The 18,675-nt window shown below is 44.5% G+C and overlaps 1 protein-coding gene across 10 annotated transcripts in view; it reads left to right on the top strand.

Moving 5' to 3' along the window:
- DGKI (diacylglycerol kinase iota) overlaps positions 1 to 8,504 on the top strand; it is a 223,620-nt gene extending 215,116 nt beyond the window's left edge. For all 10 annotated transcript variants that reach the window (XM_072145184.1, XM_072145182.1, XM_072145181.1 and 7 more), the window contains 3 exons: positions 6,252 to 6,288; positions 6,431 to 6,530; positions 7,627 to 8,504. In XM_072145184.1, the coding sequence (XP_072001285.1) occupies positions 6,252 to 6,288; positions 6,431 to 6,530; positions 7,627 to 7,743 (254 nt within the window). In that variant the 3' untranslated portion in view covers positions 7,744 to 8,504. The remainder of the gene's footprint in view (positions 1 to 6,251; positions 6,289 to 6,430; positions 6,531 to 7,626) is intronic.
- The last annotated feature ends 10,171 nt before the right edge of the window (positions 8,505 to 18,675 follow it).

Below are 18,675 nucleotides of genomic sequence, written 5' to 3'. Positions count from 1 at the left end.
AGCTACACTAGACTAAGACGTAGAAACAAGCACTGTCAGCTCTGCTACCCCTGACAAACTCAGCTCAGCTACATAAGAGTAACAAGCCGAGCAGTGTGAGCTCTGCATCTACGGACGCGCTCGGCTCTGCTACATCTGTATGGACAGTGCAGGGATGGAAGGGTTAAGGAGCGGCTGGCCTTGACCTCAGCTGCCTGTCCCTGGCTGCCATCTTTTCACAGTGGGGTCTTTTCAGTGGGTATTTTCCCCCCGGTCCTCTTTGTATGTGGCGTCTCCTGCAGCTTCCTCCCCCTCCTCCCTCCTTTCACAGGCCGGGCACCCGCTGGGCACTGACTGACAGCCTGCTAATGGCCTCTCCTCTAAAGCTTCTTCCCTGTTTTGTCTCCGCTCTGGAGGAGGAGGATTTGGGACGCTTGAGTGGCGATGCCCGGGTGACGCTGCCCGGGATGTGGGTGACGGCGTCTTGTGGGAGCAGCGCCAGGATTATTAGAAAGTTATAGCTACAGAGCACCCGCCCCTGGGGATGTCACCGCAGGACTGACCCCACTGCTCTATACTGTATACTGTACTGCCACCACTGCTATACAAAGTATACTGTACTGCCACCACTGCTATATGCTGTACTGACCCCACTGCTCTATACTGTATACTGTACTGCCGCCACTGCTCTATACTGTACTGCCACCACTGCTCTATACTGTATACTGTACTGCCACCACTGCTATATACTGTACTGCCACCACTGCTCTATACTGTACTGCTACCACTGCTATATACTGTATACTGTACTGCCACCACTGCTCTATACTGTATACAGTACTGCTACCACTGCTATATACTGTACTGCCACCACTGCTCTATACTGTATACTGTACTGCTACCACTGCTATATACTGTACTGCCACCACTGCTATATAGTGTACACTGTACTGCCACCACTGTTATATGCTGTACTGCTACCACTGCTCTATACTGTATACTGTACTGCCACCACTGCTATATACTGTACTGCCACCACTGCTCTATACTGTATACTGTACTGCCACCACTGCTATATACTGTACTGCCACCACTGCTCTATACTGTACTGCTACCACTGCTATATAGTGTACACTGTACTGCCACCACTGCTATATGCTGTACTGCTACCACTGCTCTATACTGTATACTGTACTGCCACCACTGCTATATACTGTACTGCCACCACTGCTCTATACTGTACTGCTACCACTGCTATATAGTGTACACTGTACTGCCACCACTGCTATATACTGTACTGCCACCACTGCTCTATACTGTATACTGTACTGCCACAACTGCTATATACTGTACTGCCACCACTGCTCTATACTGTACTGCTACCACTGCTATATAGTGTACACTGTACTGCCACCACTGCTATATGCTGTACTGCTACCACTGCTATATACTGTACTGCCACCACTGCTATATACTGTACACTGTACTGCCACCACTGCTCTATACTGTACTGCTACCACTGCTATATAGTGTACTGCCACCACTGCTATATACTGTACTGCTACCACTGCTCTGTACTGTATTCTGTACTGCTACCACTGCTATATACTGTACTGCCACCACTGCTCTATACTGTATACTGTACTGCCACCACTGCTGTATACTTTACTGCCACCACTGCTATATACTGTACACTATACTGCCACCACTGCTCTATACTGTACTGCCACCACTGCTCTATACTGTATACTGTACTGCCACCACTGCTCTATACTGTACTGCCACCACTGCTCTATAGTGTACTGACACCACTGCTGTATACTGTATACTGTACTGCCACCACTGCTATATACTGTACACTGTACTGCCACCACTGCTATATACTGTACTGCTACCACTGCTATATACTGTACTGCCACAACTGCTCTATACTGTATACTGCACTGCCACCACTGCTATATACTGCACTGCCACCACTGCTATATACTGTACTGCTACCACTGCTATATACTGTACTGCCACCACTGCTCTATAGTGTACTGACACCACTGCTGTATACGGTATACTGTACTGCCACCACTGCTATATACTGTACACTGTACTGCCACCACTGCTATATACTGTACTGCCACCACTGCTACATACTGTACACTATACTGCCACCACTGCTATATACTGTACACTATACTGCCACCACTGCTATATACTGCATACGGTACTGCCTCAGTAGCTCCTATCTACTGTTTTAGGTTCAGGGGCCACATTATACCTCCTGGACTAGTGACATCGCACCACACGCTATGATGTCACTTCATGTAGCTTTGCTATGATTTGAAGGGTTAACTGTCCGTAGGTGACAGTAGGGATTGTTGTACCATCAATGAGGGCTCCTGGGAAGATGAGGAGGGTAAGTGGTCACACTCAGCGATCAGCCGAATTCCCAGTGCTCCACAAAACAACTGAAGGATGACATGGGACATTCTCCGATCCATATCTGGTTTGGTTGGAAGATCTGTTCCTTAAGAAGTCAACATCAAGCACCGAGCTCCTGTGATGGTTCCTCCTCTGAACCTTCAAGAAATCGTTACCGGGGCCTCCTGGTTCTTCACCTCCCATCTGCGAGGCCTCAGGTTCCTTGAAGTCCCCCGGGGTAGATCAGTGTCAGTAATTACGGGCGGCTCACATCCAGGAACCGGGGAAATCGAGAAGATCTTTTGTGTTGCCCCCTTTTACTTGAGGATTTACATTAGAAAGGAGTTGTGGGGCCAAAGACCATCGGAGCCCCACCGCCCCCCCCTGCCCCTCCCGGAGTCTGGTATTGAAACCATCAATTATTTATGTGGCACAAATCATCTGAAATCTCCAGACTCCTCATTATCTACGAGGGATAAGTGGTTTTTAATCTTCTTAATGATGTCCATGGTCCTCTGAAGACCTTCTCCAGATCATCCACGCATTGATCTTTTTTATTGGATTTGGATTTTTGAATGTTTCATCTTAAAAGTTCGAATGATATGTCCTTGAGTCAAATGAGGAGGGTCATTGAGATGGTCCTTCTAAGGGTTTGATTCTGAAGAACCTTGTGATGGACTTTCGTTGGGTTCTTCAGGCTTCTTGGTGGCATCTTCTTAATCTTTCCCTCTTAGTCCCCGAATAAGTTGAACCACCTTCAGTCTTCAAGTGGAAGAACGACTGGATTGTTTGGATTTTTGTGGTTTTCTAAGGTCAATTGTGTTCTCCGTTGAGTTGGACCACCTTCTGACGGAGCTTCAGTTGTCCATTGAAGGGTTGACTTGAGTCTGGCAATGTTCTTGTAGACTCAGTCTTATGGTGGGAGTGTCCAGCTTGTCCCATTTTATTACTTTTCATGTTTGTGATCCTCTAAGATCGTATAGATTATTCATGTTCTTGGGCCTACTTCTTGTAGACTCAGAACTTCAGTCTTCGAGTTGGTGGAAGATTATTCTCATCCAATCTTTTTACATTTCCATCGTTTTTTGTGGTCTTCCAAGAGTAATGTGTTCTGCTTAAGGGTTATGCCTTCTTGTAGATTCGGTCTTCAAGTGGAAGTCATCTCCTTCTGGACCATGATCTTGACTAGAGATGAGCGAGCACTAAAATGCTCAGGTACTCGTTATTCGAGACAAACCTTTCCCGATGCTCGAGTGCTCGTCTCGAATAACGAGCCCCATTGAAGTCAATGGGAGACCCGAGCATTTTTCAAAGGGACCATGGTTCGGGAATAAAATGTGTTATTTAACTGAAAAAGAATGTCTTCTGATAAGTTAGCAGATGTATGCAAACATCTACAATCTATTCTTCACTGTTCCGCGCATATATTATCTCCCGACAAGTTAGCAGATGTGAAGAACAGGGAAGAATAGAATAAAAACAGTGACCACAGGATCATTTAAGTGAAAAACACAGTGAAGAATAGATTGCAGATGTTCAGCACATCTGCTTACTTGTCGGGATCCGTGCTGCTGCTCCCCGGTGTCTCCGTGCTGCCCCTCCCCGAGTGTCTCCATGCTGCCCCTCCCCGAGTGTCTCCGTGCTGCCCCTCCCCGAGTGTCTCCGTGCTGCCCCTCCCCGAGTGTCTCCGTGCTGCCCCTCCCCGAGTGTCTCCGTGCTGCCCCTCCCCGAGTGTCTCCGTGCTGCCCCTCCCCGAGTGTCTCCGTGCTGCCCCTCCCCGAGTGTCTCCGTGCTGCCCCTCCCCGAGTGTCTCCGTGCTGCCCCTCCCCGATGTCTCCGTGCTGCCCCTCCCCGAGTGTCTCCGTGCTGCCCCTCCCCGAGTGTCTCCGTGCTGCCCCTCCCCGAGTGTCTCCGTGCTGCCCCTCCCCGAGTGTCTCCGTGCTGCCCCTCCCCGAGTGTCTCCGTGCTGCCCCTCCCCGAGTGTCTTCGTGCTGCCCCTCCCCGGTGTCTCCGTGCTGCCCCGATGTCTCTGTGCTGCCCCGATGTCTCCGTAATGCCGCTCCCCGGTGTCTCCGTGCTGCCCCGATGTCTCCGTGCTGCCGCTCCCCAGTGTCTCCGTGCTGCCCCTCCCCGAGTGTCTCCGTGCTGCCCCTCCCCGAGTGTCTCCGTGCTGCCCCTCCCCGAGTGTCTCCGTGCTGCCCCTCCCCGAGTGTCTCCGTGCTGCCCCTCCCCGAGTGTCTCCGTGCTGCCCCTCCCCGAGTGTCTCCGTGCTGCCCCGATGTATCCGCGCTGCCCCAGCCCCGTTGTATCCGCGCTGCCCAAGCCCCGATGTATCCGCGCTGCCCCGATGTATCCGTGCTGCCCGTTCCCCCGATGTCTCCGTTCTGCTCGTTCCCCCGATGTCTCCGTTCTGCTCGTTCCCCCGATGTCTCCGTTCTGCCCTTTCCCCCGATGTCTCCGTTCTGCCCTTTCCCCCGATGTCTCCGTTCTGCCCGTTCCCCCGATGTCTCCGTTCTGTCCGTTCCCCCGATATCTCCATGCTGCTGCTCCCCCGATATCTCCATGCTGCTGCTCCCCCGATGTCTCTGTGCTGCTCCCCCGATGTCTCTGTGCTGCTCCCCCGATGTCTCTGTGCTGCTCCCCCGGTGTCTCTGTGCTGCTCCCCCGGTGTCTCTGTGCTGCTCCCCCGGTGTCTCTGTGCTGCTCCCCCGGTGTCTCTGTGCTGCTCCCCCGGTGTCTCTGTGCTGCTCCCCGGTGTCTCTGTGCTGCTCCCCGGTGTCTCTGTGCTGCTCCCCGGTGTCTCCGTGCTGCTGTCCTCCCTGGTGTCTCTGTGCTACTCCCCGTGTTCTTCAATGTGTTCTTCACACATATATATTGTTCTTCACATACTATTTTGTTCCGCGCGTATCTCCCGACAAGTAAGCAGATGAGCAGAACATCTATTTTTCACTTAAATGATCCTGTGTTCACTGTTTTTATTCTATTCTTCATTGTTCTTCACTGTGTTTTTTTAATTAAATGCTCGATCTCGAGCAGGGGAAATACTTGTCCGAGCAAAGAGCCATTTCGAGTACCTTAATACTCGAACGAGCATCAAGCTCGGACAAGTATACTCGCTCATCTCTAATCTTGACCCATCTCGTTACTTTTCATCTTTATAGTCTATAGTTCTTTATAGAGTTAGGTCTCTTCTTGTAGCTTCTGTCGTGAAGTAGAAGGTTGGCGTGGTTGCTCTTTGTTACCTTTTACCTTTGAGGTATTCCAAGCATAACTGGGTTCTCCATTCAGTCAGATCATCTTCTAGTAGACTCTTAGACCAGTGTTGGCATGATAGGTTCACCTCGATCCATCACGTTCCTTTACATATTTGTGAACTTCCAACTGTGTTCTTCATGGAGTTGGGCCTTCTTCTTGTAGACCCAGAATCGTCAAGTATAAGGTTTGGCCTGTTTGGGCCATCTCTGTCCAACAAGTTAGTTTCTATCTTTGTGGTCTTCAAAACATAACCATGTTCTCCGTTGAGTTGGACCTTAGAGTCTTGTAGACTCAAAGCTTCAGTGAAAGAGTTTTCTTGGAGCAAGTCTATGTTTTATGAAAGGTCACCACATTCTCCTACATTATGGTGTCAGGATGGCTTGGTGTATTCTTCTACCTCTACTTTTTTCCCAAATTTCTTAGTTCTTGTTTCCTAACATACTGTACTCCCCAACAATCTGGTTGATTAGGACCAGCCAAGGATTCATAAACCTTAGGTTATGCTTCTACCCAACATTTCTACTGAGCACTTTAAGTGGGTTTTTCTAAGACAAAAGTTTCTCTTAAAATCCCCACTCACGTTGTCTTCTCTTTCTCTCTTTCAGGACCTGAAGATCTTCTGGACATGGTGGACAGACCCACGTAAGTCTATACCATCACTTATATTAACCCATCCAAATAAACCCCCATCATCCAGTCCCTCAGGGTTAGATATACCTCGTATACTGTACATGGGACCATTCTTGGCTGATGTTTGACCCTATGGATTTACTTGTCTTTGTAGAGGAGAGACGGCGTTGCACAAAGCTGCTTTCCAGGGACACCGGCAAGTTTGCCAAATTCTTGTGGATGCCAGTGCCTGTTTGGTGAAGAGGGACTCTAAGGTAAATTGTCAACCAATTGTCATGGAAAATAGTTATGCAGGGGGATGTAGCCCCCTTACAGCGTTGCAATATCTCTGTAGGCTTTTAAGTCTTCAATCATCATGGCCATCTTGGGCACCTGATGGTTACTTCATTTTTGGGGGGGCTCAACTATAGACCGCACCATTTATCTTCTGCTCCAGGACCATTAATACGTCACTTTTTGGGTTAGCTGTCTTACATAGTCTGAGTGGACCTTTCTCCACTTCCACCATCTCCAACTCGTTCAATCCATAATGTTTCATCACCAATATACTAATTAAACTAATTGGGTGGGCTTTGATTGGAGCCTGGTGCCACCTACTAGACAGTAGACCTTCTCCAGGAACTTTTTGAAAATCTGTGCCCATAGAAGATCTGAGTAGGTCTTCAGATGAAGACCTCCAACCGGCATTGGTAAGAACTTTGACCTAGCGTTGGCATCATAGGTTCACCTCGATCCATCACGTTCCTTTACATATTTGTGAACTTCCAAGCACAACTGGGTTCCTCATGGAGTTGGGCCTTCTTCTTGTAGACTCAGAATTTTCAAGCATAAGAGTTGGCCTGATTGGGCCTTTAGATGGTGGAAGCAATGTAAAGCCAAACTTCTAATCCACTTAGAATATGACGCGTGTGGACATTCCTAAGTCCTAGTAGGCTAAATCATTGGACAACTCATGTAGAACCCCTTAAAGAGGACCATCCACCACCTCCCCCAACATCAACTCTTACATTGTGTTGTCTGTTGCTGAAACTAAAAGGACTGATTTCTCGGAGCGGTGTTGGAATGATTGAGGTGGCATCTATTGAACAATGGAGATCTTCAGGACTTCCCTAGTGATTTAGCTTCCTAGGAATTAAGATGGTCCACATGTGCCCGGTTCCAAGTGGATTAGAAGTTTGGTGGCTTCACCTTGCCTCCACCAGCTAGAGGAATGTCAAGGTTCTTACCAATGCTAGTTGGAGGTCTTCTCAGATCTTCTACGAGCACATTCCCAGATTGACCTTCTTCTGACTCTTCTATGGGTCGAATACTCCTCTTGAACTTCTTGTGACTCATGACTCTTTCTTCCAGGGACAAACCCCTCTGGACATAGCCCAGGAAGCGGGAGACTCTGAACTTGTATCATACTTGGAAACTTCTCAAGCGAAGCAACTTCTTTCCAACGAAGACTTGGAGACAGCAGTTTGACGAGGGCAGCAAATGGTTGAAGAGAAGAGTCACACATAGCCGAAAGGTTCCTGGAGAAGGTCGTCAACCCAACCAGGAAGCCAAGAAGGAAACTGGTGGGAAGAGGCACCCCCCTTCCATGAAAGATTTCCAGTATAGGGTGCACTTTCCAGTTTCTCAAGGGCTAACGAGACTTGCCACGAAACTGCCACGTGTTGAAGGACGACGAAGGTCGGGGGTGAAGGATGGCAGAGGTGGTCGCCCCACGTGGAGCCCTCTCTCTCTTTCTCGCATGATCCTGTCCATTGTCCTATCTCCTCACCTTTGGTCAGACCTCCGCCGGCCCACCCAAAGGAAGGACTCGAAGGCCGGCACAGTGTTATCAACCTCACCGATGTTTTTTTTCTTTGTTTTTGGGGTTTATTTTGGAATCTGTGGAGCCACCAACACGAAACAGAGACTGGAACCTCCAGCCAACGAGTGTGTGGTCTCCACCCGGGCACAAACCTTCTAACTTATTCATCATTGTGGAAAATCCATCGACTAATATATTATTATTATTATTTTTTAATGAGAAGACCACGTGACCTAAAATACCGTATAATAAAAACCACACGAGAAGACATCGCGTCACATCCACAAATATATAGATATAAATATATATCAGCTCATATGTCATGACATATCCTGTGACGTTTGATTTGTAACATTATTACATAGATCGTTGCAAACTACTGTTCTCTGTCCGACATTTTAGGTTAATAAAGTGTAAATGAAGTGTTCTCTTATTACCGTGTAACCTCCACCTACACCTCATGGGGGCAGTATTATAGTAGTTATATCCCTGTACATAGGGGGCAGTATTATAGTAGTTATATTCCTGTACATAGGAGGCAGTATTATAGTAGTTATATTCTTGTACATAGGGGGCAGTATTATAGTAGTTATATTCTTATACATAGGGGGCAGTATTATAGTAGTTATATCCCTGTACATAGGGGGCAGTATTATAGTAGTTATATTCCTGTACATAGGGGCAGTATTATAGTAGTTATATTCTTGTACATAGGGGCAGTATTATAGTAGTTATATTCCTGTACATAGGGGGCAGTATTATAGTAGTTATATTCTTGTACATAGAGGGCAGTATTATAGTAGTTATTTTCCTGTACATAGGGGGCAGTATTATAGTAGTTATATTCTTGTACATAGGGGGCAGTATTATAGTAGTTATATTCCTGTACATAGGGGGCAGTATTATAGTAGTTATATTCCTGTACATAGAGGGCAGTATTATAGTAGTTATATTCTTGTACATAGGGGCAGTATTATAGTAGTTATATTCTTGTACATAGGGGGCAGTATTATAGTAGTTATATTCTTGTACATAGGAGGCAGTATTATAGCAGTTATATTCCTGTACATAGGGGGCAGTGTTATAGTAGTTATATTCTTGTACATAGGGGCAGTATTATAGTAGTTATATTCCTGTACATAGGTTGCAGTATTATAGTAGTTATATTCTTGTACATAGGGAGCAGTATTATAGTAGTTATATTCTAGTACATAGGGGGCAGTATTATAGTAGTTATATACCTGTACATAGGGGGCAGTATTATAGTAGTTATATTCTTGTACATAGGGGGCAGTATTATAGTAGTTATATTCTTGTACATAGGGGGCAGTGTTATAGTAGTTATATTCTTGTACATAGGGGCAGTATTATAGTAGTTATATTCTTGTACATAGGGGGCAGTATTATAGTAGTTATATTCTTGTACATAGGGGCAGTATTATAGTAGTTATATTCTTGTACATAGGGGGCAGTATTATAGTAGTTATATTCCTGCACATAGGGGTCAGTATTATAGTAGTTATATTCTTGTACATAGAGGACAGTATTATAGTAGTTATATTCTTGTACATAGAGGACAGTATTATAGTAGTTATATTCTTGTACATAGAGGACAGTATTATAGTAGTTATATTCTTGTACATAGGGGGCAGTATTATAGTAGTTATATTCTTGTACATAGGGGGCAGTATTATAGTAGTTATATTCTTGTACATAGGAGGCAGTATTATAGTAGTTATATTCCTGTACATAGGGGCAGTATTATAGTAGTTATATTCTTGTACATAGGGGGCAGTATTATAGTAGTTATATTCCTGTACATTGAGGGCAGCATTATAGTAGTTATATTCTTGTACATAGGGGGCAGTAGTATAGTAGTTATATTCTTGTACATAGGGGGCAGTATTATAGTAGTTATATTCTTGTACATAGGGGGCAGTATTATAGTAGTTATATTCTTGTACATATGGGGCAGTATTATAGTAGTTATATTCTTGTACATAGGAGGCAGTATTATAGTAGTTACATTCTTGTACATAGGGGGCAGTATTATAGTAGTTATATTCCTGTACATAGGGGCAGTATTATAGTAGTTATATTCTTGTACATAGGGAGCAGTATTATAGTAGTTATATTCTTGTAGATAGGAGGCAGTATTATAGTAGTTATATTCTTGTACATAGAGGGCAGTATTATAGTAGTTATATTCTTGTACATAGGGGGCAGTATTATAGTAGTTATATTCCTGTACATAGGGGGCAGTATTATAGTAGTTATATTCCTGTACATAGGGGGCAGTATTATAGTAGTTATATTCTTGTACATAGGAGGCAGTATTATAGTAGTTATATTCTTGTACATAGGGGGCAGTATTATAGTAGTTATATTCTTGTACATAGGGGGCAGTATTATAGTAGTTATATTCCTGTACATAGGGGGCAGTATTATAGTAGTTATATTCCTGTACATAGGGGGCAGTATTATAGTAGTTATATTCTTGTACATAGGTGGCAGTATTATAGTAGTTATATTCTTGTACATAGGGGGCAGTATTATAGTAGTTATATTCCTGTACATAGCGGGCAGTATTATAGTAGTTATATTCTTGTACATAGGGGGCAGTATTATAGTAGTTATATTCTTGTACATAGGGGCCAGTATTATAGTAGTTATATTCTTGTACATAGGTGGCAGTATTATAGTAGTTATATTCTTGTACATAGGGGGCAGTATTATAGTAGTTATATTCCTGTACATAGGGGGCAGTATTATAGTAGTTATATTCTTGTACATAGGGGGCAGTATTATAGTAGTTATATTCCTGTACATAGGAGGCAGTATTATAGTAGTTATATTCCTGTACATAGGAGGCAGTATTATAGTAGTTATATTCTTGTACATAGGGGGCAGTATTATAGTAGTTATATTCTTGTACATAGGGGGCAGTATTATAGTAGTTATATTCTTGTACATAGGTTGCAGTATTATAGTAGTTATGTTCTTGTACATCCAGGACCAGTCTTTAAGAAGGCTTCTAACAGATGAGAAGAAGACAGTGGGACCAGGCTACACGTTGTACATGTATCCCATAACACCCAGCTTTCAACCCTTGGACTGTATAAACTGAAACCTGAGCAGTGTTCTCCCCCTAGAGGTAGATGGAGTTTGAAAATCTTTTGTCTCCTCTTCCTTGTGCTGTCAGACACTAACATGTGATTTCCCCCTCCCTCCCCTTGCTTATTCTGCCATATCTGCTCTTCTAGAAGTAGAGATGTGAAATCTAGGGTACCAGGATCCTGGTGTGTTCAGTATCACATGTGTCTTGACTTATTTCTCCTCTTTCAGCCCATTTGATATCTCCTCTACCTTGTGCTTGCAACAGACACTGATGCTAAGGAGCATGATTCCCCCTCCCTCTCCTGCACAGTCTGCCATATCTGCTTTTCTCCTAGTAATACATGCTGGATGTAATATCTGTGTGGCTTCACTATCTAACATATATCATAACAGCCTCTCCGTTCACAGCCCATTAAAGATGTTCTTTTCCTAGTACTGACAGATACTGATGCTGAGGACAGTGTGATTCCCCCTCCCTCTCCTGCACATTCTGCCATACATGCTCTCCCCCCAATCAAACATGCTGGATGTTAGGACTGTGTGTCCAGGATGCTGCTGTCTTCACTAGCTCTCATATAGCATCATAACTTCATTCCCCATGTCATTTCCCCCTCCCTCTCCTGCATACTCTGCCATGTCTACTCTTCTCCATGTTATACGTGCTGGATGTGAGATCTGTGTTTGTCTTTACTATCTGTCATTACAGCTTTATTCCTGTCCGATTTTTATTTTCACAGACTTTGAGAGATGTTTTTTTCATAGTACTAATAGATGCTGATGGTGAGGATCATGTGATTCCCCCTCCCTCTCCTGCACACTCTGCCATATCTTCTCTTCTCCTAGTAATACTTACTGGATGTGAGATCTGTGTGTCTTTACTATCAATCCGTTACAGCTTAATTTCAGTCTGATTTCTCCTCTCACAGTCCTTGAGAGATGTTCTTTTCCTAGTAGTAACAGATACTGATGCTGAGGACAGTGTAATTCCCCCTCCCTCTCCTGCACATTCTGCCATACATGCTCTCCTCCCAATCAAACATTGAGGATGTTAGGTCTGTGTGTCCAGGATGCTGCTGTCTTCACTAGCTCTCATGTAGCATCATAACTTCATTCCATGTGTCATTTCCCCCTCCCTCTCCTGCACACTCTGCCATGTCTGCTCTTCTCCTTGTTATACATGCTGGATGTGAGATCTGTGTTTGTCTTTACTATCTATCATGTATCATTACAGCTTTATTCCTGTCTGATTTTTCTTTTCACAGACTTTGAGAGATGTTTTTTTCATAGTACTAATAGATGCTGAGGATCATGTGATTCCCCCTCCCTCTCCTGCACACTCTGCCATATCTTCTCTTCTCCTAGTAATACTTGCTGGATGTGAGATCTGTGTGTCTTTACTATCTATTCATTACAGCTTAATTTCAGTCTGATTTCTCCTTTTACAGTCATTGAGAGATGTTCTTTTCCTAGTAGTAACAGATACTGATGCGGAGGACAGTGTAATTCCCCCTCCCTCTCCTGCACATTCTGCCATATATGCTCTCCTCCCAATCAAACATGCTGGATGTTAGGACTGAGTGTCCAGGATGCTGCTGTCTTCACTAGCTCTCATGTAGCATCATAACTTCATTCCCCGTGTCATTTCCCCCTCCCTCTCCTGCATACTCTGCCATGTCTGCTCTTCTCCTTGTTATACATGATGGATGTGACTTCTGTGTTTGTCTTCACTATCTATCAAATATCATTACAGCTGTATTCCGATCTGATTTTTTTCTTTCATATCCCTTGGCATGTGTTCTTTTCCTAGGAGTAACAGATACTGATGCTGAGGACAGTGTGATTCCCCCTCCCTCTCCTGCACATTCTGCCATACATGCTCTCCTCCCAATCAAACATGCTGGATGTTAGGTCTGTGTGTCCAGGATGCTGCTGTCTTCACTAGCTCTCTCGTAGCATCATAACTTCCTTCCCTGTGTCATTTCCCCCTCCCTCTCCTGCAGAATCTGCCATGCTTTATTATTTTTTATTTGCATGACGAATCGAAGAGGAAACATGGAAAACATATTCCGGAATTTTAATTTTCTGGTCATACTACTTCAAATTTTTAGATACTTTTGACTTTTAAAGAAAAAAAAACTTTATTAGAAGTCAAGAAACATTCTAGACGAGGTTATCAGAGGGTGGAGCATGTGTCATGCCCCGCCTCCTCCACAATGCATTAAACATAAACTAGTACATATCCGATACATTGTTTTAATTCTACTGTAAGCTCTCTAACTCAAAGCTCCGCCTCCTCTGCACTGCACTTATCATAACATAATTATCATAATTAGTTTCCGAATTTTTTTCCAAAGAATGAAGCGGGATCACTTAGCAATGAAGACTAATATCCCCCACCTATAAATATGGAAGCGGTAACGACCACCCCGGCTAATGTTTCCGTAGTCTGATCTCATGGAGACTGGTGAAATTGCGGCATCCATTACTCTAATGTGCGGTGCGGAGAGGGGGAGAGGACCCCCGGGAGGTCGGAATGGTTCCTTCCGCAGCTCAATGATCCATTAATAAAAGACATTCCAGTATCCCCCCCCCTTCATTACTGGATAATAGAAGAATACCAGGGGAAATCTGAGCCGGATCGATTCCGAGGTTTAGCGGAGAACGCGACGCCCTCCTGCAACATTTACCAGACTCTTATTTCTTTTTCCTGCAGACGCTTCTAGACGACAATACAATAAAATAGTCGCTCTGTGATATTACACAAAGGTTACACAGCTTGTAACAGCTTGTAACAGGAACACCTGCTCCTTCAGCCTGCGCCCACCTGCAACTTTAACCAATCACAGCAACTGATATAAAGGACAACCCTTTGCTTCAAATCTGTTCTGCAGCAGCTGGGGCTCAAGCTATTGACGTAAGGGAGACCAAAATCACTTTACTGCCTTTGGCCACCAGTTATATAAGAATGAACCAATTACACTGGACCACCAGGGATACTAATATAAGCCCCTCCCTTCCATGGACCACCAGGGATACTAATATCTATATCTATGAAGCCCCCTAGTTCCACAAAGGACCCCCGAGCTGCCCACTAAATAAAGGAGCACAGTTGCACATGCTCAGTTCTCTCTGTGGGACGGTGGTCCTGTATACCCCCCCAGAAGTCCCATAATGTCTTCCCCCCGTTATTAGAATTGATACATTGTAACAACCGTCTGATACAGGGGGTTCTTTTTAACTTGAAACAGTTTTACATTTAAGTCTCTGACTACGACTACGGTTCCAGTTCCTCTCTGATCTTATAGCCCAGGTTGTTGCACCTCAATAGTTATTGATTGTGACCCCCCCTATCCAGATTGTGGGTGGTCTACCCAACCCCCCATTAAAGGCAATGATTGGGCCGTCCCTGACAGGTCCCCGTGAGGTCCTGTGTGTTGTCCAGTGACGGTCAGGGTCGTCAGACTAGCCCTGTCAGGGTTAATTCTCCCCGCCCCCCGGCATTGGCTGGTGCTGGGGCTCCTGGGGGGTCAGTGGGTCCCCGTGCCCCCCGCATGACATGTGACATGGAGACATCCCCGCTCCCGGGGGATCCGGTTACTCGGTGCTGCAGGATTGTGATAAATCTCGGCTGATGTATAATGCATGGGGAGGGCGGATTAGACGTCCCCCCAGTCCTGCCCCATGTCATACGGCTTAGGTGACCCCCCCGGGGGCCCCCGCTACACCCAGAACAATGGGGACAACTCACAGTCCAGGATGAGATAAGAATATGTAATGTACGGGGGAGGGGGAACCCCGATCCCCTCACATCATAACTGCAGGGGCCTATACCATAACATATACTGTACCGGGCCCTATACCGTAACATATACTGTGCCGGGGCCTATACCATAACATATACTGTGCCGGGCCTATACCATAATATATACTATACCAGGGCCTATACCATAATATATACTATACCAGGGCCTATACCATAATATATACTGTGCCGGGGCCTATACCATAATATATACTGTACCGGGCCCTATACCGTAACATATACTGTGCCGGGGCCTATACCATAACATATACTGTACCGGGCCCTATACCGTAACATATACTGTGCCGGGGCCTATACCATAACATATACTGTGCCAGGCCTATACCATAATATATACTATACCAGGGCCTATACCATAATATATACTGTGCCGGGGCCTATACCATAATATATACTATACCAGGGCCTATACCATAACATATACTGTGCCAGGCCTATACCATAATATATACTATACCAGGGCCTATACCATAATATATACTATACCAGGGCCTATACCATAATATATACTGTGCCGGGGCCTATACCATAATATATACTATACCAGGGCCTATACCATAATATATACTATACCAGGGCCTATACCATAATATATACTGTGCCGGGGCCTATACCATAACATATACTGTGCCGGGCCTATACCATAATATATACTATACCAGGGCCTATACCATAACATATACTGCACCACGGCCTATACCATAATACATACTGTGCCGGGGCCTATACCATAATATATACTATACCAGGGCCTATACCATAACATATACTGCACCACGGCCTATAACATAATATATACTGTGCCGGGGCCTATACCATAGTATATACTGTACCACGGCCTATACCATAATATATACTGTGCCGGGCCTATACCATAGTATATACTGTACCACGGCCTATACCATAATATATACTGCACCACGGCCTATACCATATATATACTGTGCCGGGCCTATACCATAGTATATACTGTACCACGGCCTATACCATAATATATACTGTGCCGGGCCTATACCATAGTATATACTGTACCACGGCCTATACCATAATATATACTGTGCCGGGCCTATACCATAACATATACTGTACCACGGCCTATACCATAACATATACTATACCAGGGCCTATACCATAATATATACTGTACCACGGCCTATGCCATAATATATACTGTGCCGGGCCTATACCATAATATATACTATACCAGGGCCTATACCATAATATATACTGCACCACGGCCTATACCATAATATATACTGTGCCGGGCCTATACCATAACATATACTGCACCACGGCCTATACCATAGTATATACTGTACCACGGCCTATACCATGATATATACTATACCAGGGCCTATACCATAATATATACTGTGCCGGGCCTATACCATAGTATATACTGTACCACGGCCTATACCATAATATATACTGTACCACGGCCTATACCATAATATATACTGCACCACGGCCTATACCATAACATATACTATACCAGGGCCTATACCATAATATATACTGTACCACGGCCTATGCCATAATATATACTGTGCCGGGCCTATACCATAATATATACTATACCAGGGCCTATACCATAACATATACTGCACCACGGCCTATACCATAGTATATACTGTACCACGGCCTATACCATGATATATACTATACCAGGGCCTATACCATAATATATACTGTGCCGGGCCTATACCATAGTATATACTGTACCACGGCCTATACCATAATATATACTGTACCACGGCCTATACCATAATATATACTGCACCACGGCCTATACCATATATATACTGTGCCGGGCCTATACCACAATATATACTGCACCAGGCCTATACCATAGTATATACTGTACCGGGGGCCTATACCATAGTATATACTGTACCACGGCCTATACCATATATATACTGTGCCGGGCCTATACCATAGTATATACTGTACCACGGCCTATACCATAATATATACTGTACCACGGCCTATACCATAATATATACTGCACCAGGCCTATACCATAGTATATACTGTACCGGGGGCCTATACCATAGTATATACTGTACCACGGCCTATACCATAATATATACTGTGCCGGGCCTATACCATAGTATATACTGTACCACGGCCTATACCATAATATATACTGTGCCGGACCTATACCATAATATATACTTGCTGGGCCTATACCATAATATATACTATACCAGGGCCTATACCATAATATATACTATACCAGGGCCTATACCATAACATATACTGCACCACGGCCTATAACATAATATATACTGTGCCGGGCCTATACCATAGTATATACTGTACCATGGCCTATACCATAATATATACTGTACCAGGCCTATACCATAGTATATACTGTACCACGGCCTATACCATAACATATACTGCACCAGGCCTATACCATAGTATATACTGTACCGGGGGCCTATGCAATAACATATTCTGTGCCAGGGCCTATACCATAACATATACTGTACCACGGCCTATACCATAACATATACTGTACCATGGCCTATATCATAATATATACTGTGCCGGGCCTATACCATAGTATATACTGTACCACGGCCTATGCCATAATATATACTGTGCCGGGCCTATACCATAATATATACTGCACCACGGCCTATACCATATATATACTGTGCCGGGCCTATACCATAGTATATACTGTACCGGGGGCCTATGCAATAACATATTCTGTGCCAGGGCCTATACCATAACATATACTGTACCGGGACCAATACCATAACATATACTGTACCAGGGCCTGTACCATAATATATGCTATACCGGGGCCTATATCATAACATATACTGTACCGGGGCCTATACAATAACATATACTGCACCGGGGCCTATACAATAACATATACTGCACCGGGGCCTATACAATAACATATACTGTACCGGGGCCTATACCATAACATATACTGCACCGGGGCCTATACAATAACATATACTGCACTGGGGCCTATACCATAAAATATACTGTAAATATAGATAGTCCCAGTACTGTGCATATAGATGATATACTGTACAGGTAGATAGTCATAGTACTGTACATATAGATTGTCCCAGTAATGTACATATAGATGATATACTGTACATATAGATAGTCCCTGTACTGTACATATAGATTATATACTGTACAGGTAGATAGTCATAGTACTGTACATATAGATTATATACTGTACATATAGATAGTCCTTGTACTGTACATATGGATAATATACATCATCATTGAATGGTTGAAATACGTTTATTCCATCTCCAGTAGCAGCCGCCATCACTGACCGTATGTGACATGTCACTATAGAAATGTGTAGGTGATAAGACTCCCTGCAGCGCCCCCACAGGACTAGCGATGTATTACATGGGGTCACTGACCTCTCCATGTCCTTCCTGTTCCCTCCTCTCTGTTACTCTTGTACCTGGTGTAAGTTACAGCCTCCGCTTTATGTCTCTTACTCTTTTTCTTTCTTTTATCCTCTTCCCTTCTTCCTTCTATCTTATGTATACAGCCCTCCCTCCCTCCCTCCTACCTTTTTTCCTCCTCTGCTTCCTTCATTACTCCTTTCCTCCTTCTTTAAATCCTCCTACATTCCATCCTTCCTTTGTTCCTTCTCTTCCTCTCTTTT

The sequence above is a fragment of the Engystomops pustulosus genome, chromosome 4 (assembly GCF_040894005.1).
Source record: "Engystomops pustulosus chromosome 4, aEngPut4.maternal, whole genome shotgun sequence".
Classification (NCBI taxonomy): Eukaryota; Metazoa; Chordata; class Amphibia; order Anura; family Leptodactylidae; genus Engystomops; species Engystomops pustulosus.
The sequence above is the reverse complement of the archived record's forward strand: the minus strand, read 5'-3'. Positions and strand labels throughout refer to the sequence as shown.